Source organism: Olea europaea, chromosome 16 (assembly GCF_002742605.1).
Source record: "Olea europaea var. sylvestris chromosome 16, O_europaea_v1, whole genome shotgun sequence".
NCBI lineage: Eukaryota > Viridiplantae > Streptophyta > Magnoliopsida > Lamiales > Oleaceae > Olea > Olea europaea.
This window is the reverse complement of record NC_036252.1, coordinates 8,591,629-8,595,864: the sequence shown is the minus strand read 5'-3', so window position 1 is coordinate 8,595,864 and position 4,236 is coordinate 8,591,629. Positions and strand designations below refer to the sequence as shown.

The following is a 4,236-nucleotide window of genomic DNA, read 5'->3' as shown; positions in this document are numbered from 1 at the left end:
GAATGAACTAAAGGGAGGGATCGACAACTAATTTTTTTTCCAAATTCTCATATTCATGGATATCTATGTAGGAGAATCTATTGTATTCCAGTTTTAGAAGTGTAGTGGCTAGCAAAATCTGCCAATGTACCTACTCGAGAAAACAGTTGCTTCACCAAAAGAGGACTATATAGACATTGTCATCAGATTTTATTAAGAGATTGTGATGCTAATTAAAGGAATATATTTGAACAAAATTTTCACGCAAATGATGGAAAAGAAATCTATTTTATAATTCTGAATGTAATTATCCCAAACTTTCTCATCATAAGGTTACTAGTGTCATTACCCTCATTGCAAAGCAACATGGTTTCATACCTTTAAAGCCAGTCCTCCTTGTTAAGCATCTGTAACAGGGAAAAGAGAAGCATCATTCAAAACCGTAAAGGCATACAAGATTGACGGCCAACTTTGAACAAAGAGTTATGTCAATACAGAAACAGACTTTGGAGCAGCAAGAATCGCAAATGATGCACTTGAAGAATTCTGGATTGATCAATTATACTGCGAGTCCTTTACTGAACGATGAAAAAGAAGAGGAGATGACGAGATCAGCTCTTGCAGCATTCCATGCTAAGGAAGAAGAAATCGAGAGGAAGAAAACTGAGATCCGAGAGAAAGTCCAGGCTCAGTTAGGCCGTGTTGAGGAAGAAACCAAGAAATTGGCTGAAATTCGTGAAGTAAGTTGGAGTTTAGCAGTAATGATTTTGTCAATCGTATGAATAGGATTCTTTCTTTGTGATTTGATCAAGATTCTTGTTTGAACATTGGATTTTTCAGTCACTATGGTACAATAGCTTGATCATGGTGTGTCTATTCTATATTTTCTTTATTGATGAAATGATTCAAATTATGTTCATGTTTGTTAAACTCAAATCTAGTAGGAGCTTGAAGCTCTGACAGATCCAATGAGGAAGGAAGTTTCACTTATACGTAAGAAGATTGACCTGATTAATCGAGACTTAAGGCCATTGGGACTAAGCTGCCAGAAAAAGGTGAAGTATTAGCTTTTTCGAGCTCAGAGTGAATATCTTTTAGTTAAGAATTCAGATTTTTAACTCAACAAATTGTGAGTCTGAACGAGCCTTTTTTTGTTCAATCAATAGATAAAAGGGACCTCTAGTTAATTATATGCCGATAAACTTTTTTTTAACAAAATTTACCTTTTTTCCACAGGAAAGAGAGTACAAAGAAGCCCTTGAGGCTTTTAATGAGAAGAACAGGGAAAAGGCTCAGCTGATTACCAAACTAATGGAGGTAAATCTATCCTAGCTTTTGCAAAAAGCATAACTGAAATCATTTTACCTTATTTAATATTTTTTTTTTCTAATAAATTGTTGACCAGTTGGTATCGGAAAGTGAGAAACTGAGGATGAAGAAACTGGAAGAGCTGTGCAAGAATATGGAATCCCTTTACTGAGATATGTTAACAGCACGATTCAAGAATTCATTGATTGCAATTAGTACTGTAAACATTGAAGTTTATTGTTATTGTTGGTTTCTGTCTTTGTATTTTCTAATTTGTTCTTTGAAACTTTTCTTCTGGATTATGATTTACAATCCCTTTAGTGAAGTTTTTATCAAATCCGAGATATATCCCTTAAATTTTACAATGCTTCAGCTTCTTTCTTGCAAACTGTATAGATTTTGTACATCGCTCCTCTCTCTATAGGCTTTATAATTGCTTAAACGAAGTGGCAAGGATGGTCATCTAGCCGTGCTTTGGAAAATTAGCGCGATCAAGTTTAAGTCAAAAGTAAAATTTCATAATTGATAAATGCATCAGTTGTCTGCTACTTATCGCTTAGTGATCATTCTTAAAGATCTCCGAGTTCTGCTTATAAGTTCTTCTATATATATGTCTCCATTATCGGCTTCATGTTTTAGGGAACGTTTAGACTGGGCAATCGCATCCATCAATTGGACCTCACTGTACCATGATGCTAGGGTGAGGCACCTCTCTCATTTTTGTTCAGATCATTGCTTTACTTATCTATTCCCATAGGAATAAATAAACAGATCTCCTAGCTGGAGAGCTATCAAAGAACCACAGGGAATCGATTAGCTCTCGTCATATAATGAAGTTCACTCATTATTGAGTCAGTCACTGTCTGGTCCAAAATTCCAAGCAAATCCATGACGTCTCGATAAAAGCACTTTATTTGTTTGGGAAGAAACATAATTTTGATAGTTGGAATCTCCAATAGGGCAAGCATTAATATACCCGGGTGGGAAACATCTCGATGGAAATCGGGTGATCCCATGAAAGATATCGAGATTTTCTTTAGAGAGAAGGTAGCCCTTTGTCATCTCACGAGTAGGACTCGAACCAGTACCTCTAAAGTCAATAAAAATCACTGACAGAAATGACCTAGATCAAGATAATGTAGTCCAATCTTCGTTGGAAACTATAGGCTGTCATTCAGCTTAGCTAACCAATATGTCGTGTGTCAAAAGCCTCGTCGATCCCAATGAATCACAATTCTGGTCTCTCTCCACTCTCCACCTAGACACTGCATGAAGCTTGTAGACTCATTAAGCTCTTTAATTTGACTTGTCAAAGAAAATTTGTTTTGCACCTATATATTAATATGCGGCCAAAAAGTTTATATTACACTTATAAATTACGTGGCATGCACGTGATGGAATGGATTCCATATATGCCGACATGGCATCGACTATTCAATTGATTGAGCATATTTAATTAAATAATAGCATCTTAGGATTGGATTAGCCTAATTAATAAAGTAACATCATATTAGGCTTGGAGCACGGCCCATCATGCCCACTATTCCATTTATTTCTTTATATATATGAGTATTCATTTCATAATAAGGGATGTTACTCTAACCCTAGCCAAACCTTCTCTCCCATCTCTTGCACTCATAGTTCTCTTATCCGGCCGTTGACTTGATCGTCAGACCTTTTTCTTGACCGGTGACCTTTGCTTTCTAACAAGATGTTCAGTGTGCCAGTGATACCCACATGGAGAGAACGTAGCCGGGATTCTATTTGCAGATTTTTGAGGTCAATAATTTACATTACATTCTATTGACAAAGACATGCTGTCATTTGTGAAATAATAATGAACACTCGTTCCCATCGTGATAGTTTACCGCATTTGAAGGGATTACTAATAATCTATGATAAGGGCTTTAACTATCTTCCTAAAGAAAAAGGCTTCATAGGTTGTGATCGTTAGGACACCTAACATATCTTGAGCAAGAAGCCCCCTCACAGGTTATTCATAGTCTGGATTTCTAGGATTTGGAAAGGAAAAGTCAGTTCACCTGTTTCAAGTTGGTCACTCCGTCTGTACTCTATCGCTTACTTTAACAGAACTGTTGTCTGTTAAAAGTGCGACATGGAAACTCCATAGCCTCGAGGAATGAACTTCAACCACAATGACTAACAAATCCTCCAATGCTTGAATGCCTTAGAATCTTCACCTGGGGTGTCTGTCCTTCAACTACCATGCCTCTTTCTCCAACCCTCTTTCGAAATCCTTCAGGTGGTGCATAGTGTAAGTCGATTTTTTCACCTCCATGAAACCTAAACGCCCATACGAAATTTAGACTGCTAAGTTCCAACCCATACACTATCTCCTCAACGTCTTTGTTGGAGAGAAAAACTCACTCCAAAGGAGACAAACACTAGTGATTGAGGTTCCTTCTTGCCAGGCCAATTCATCAATACCGAATGTGTCAACTGGATCCTGAACAGAATCCCAAGAGAAACTACCTCTTTTCTTACTAATGCAGAGAAAATGTTGATGTACTTAGCTTCAATCTCATAGGATGTCTTGACGAGTAAAAACTTTGAGGATTCTTCTACGCATACTTAAGAACTTATCCTTGTTCGTGAGGCTATTGGAAACATCATATATAAACTGAACAAGTTTCTGACTCTGAATTTGTGGAAACTTTAATGCTGAAAAAGGAAACTCTGCATCAGGATTAGTAGTATGGTGAATCAAAAATGCACTAGTTGCCGCACCACAAAGAAAAAGGATCGAATTCATGTTTTCCTCATAAGCTACTTCTGGTGCCCCGTGCCCATGCCCGCAAGAAGTCGTATTACAAGGTCCGGTTTGAGTGTATTGAGGATATCACTGAAGTTATCGTCTGCACCATCGAAGGCAGTTTTAGAGGTCCGATATTGGAACAAGAATTACTCGAAAAATTTAAATTTCTTTAA

At 37.2% G+C, this 4,236-nt stretch overlaps 1 protein-coding gene across 1 annotated transcript; it reads left to right on the top strand.

Moving 5' to 3' along the window:
- The first annotated feature begins 340 nt into the window (after nt 1-340).
- LOC111412025 (ankyrin repeat domain-containing protein 30A-like) lies at nt 341-1,649 on the top strand. The gene is made up of 4 exons (XM_023042760.1): nt 341-719; nt 924-1,034; nt 1,216-1,296; nt 1,385-1,649. Exons 1-4 carry the CDS (start codon nt 465-467, stop codon nt 1,457-1,459), a joined length of 522 nt encoding a protein of 173 aa, XP_022898528.1. The 5' UTR covers nt 341-464; the 3' UTR covers nt 1,460-1,649.
- The last annotated feature ends 2,587 nt before the right edge of the window (nt 1,650-4,236 follow it).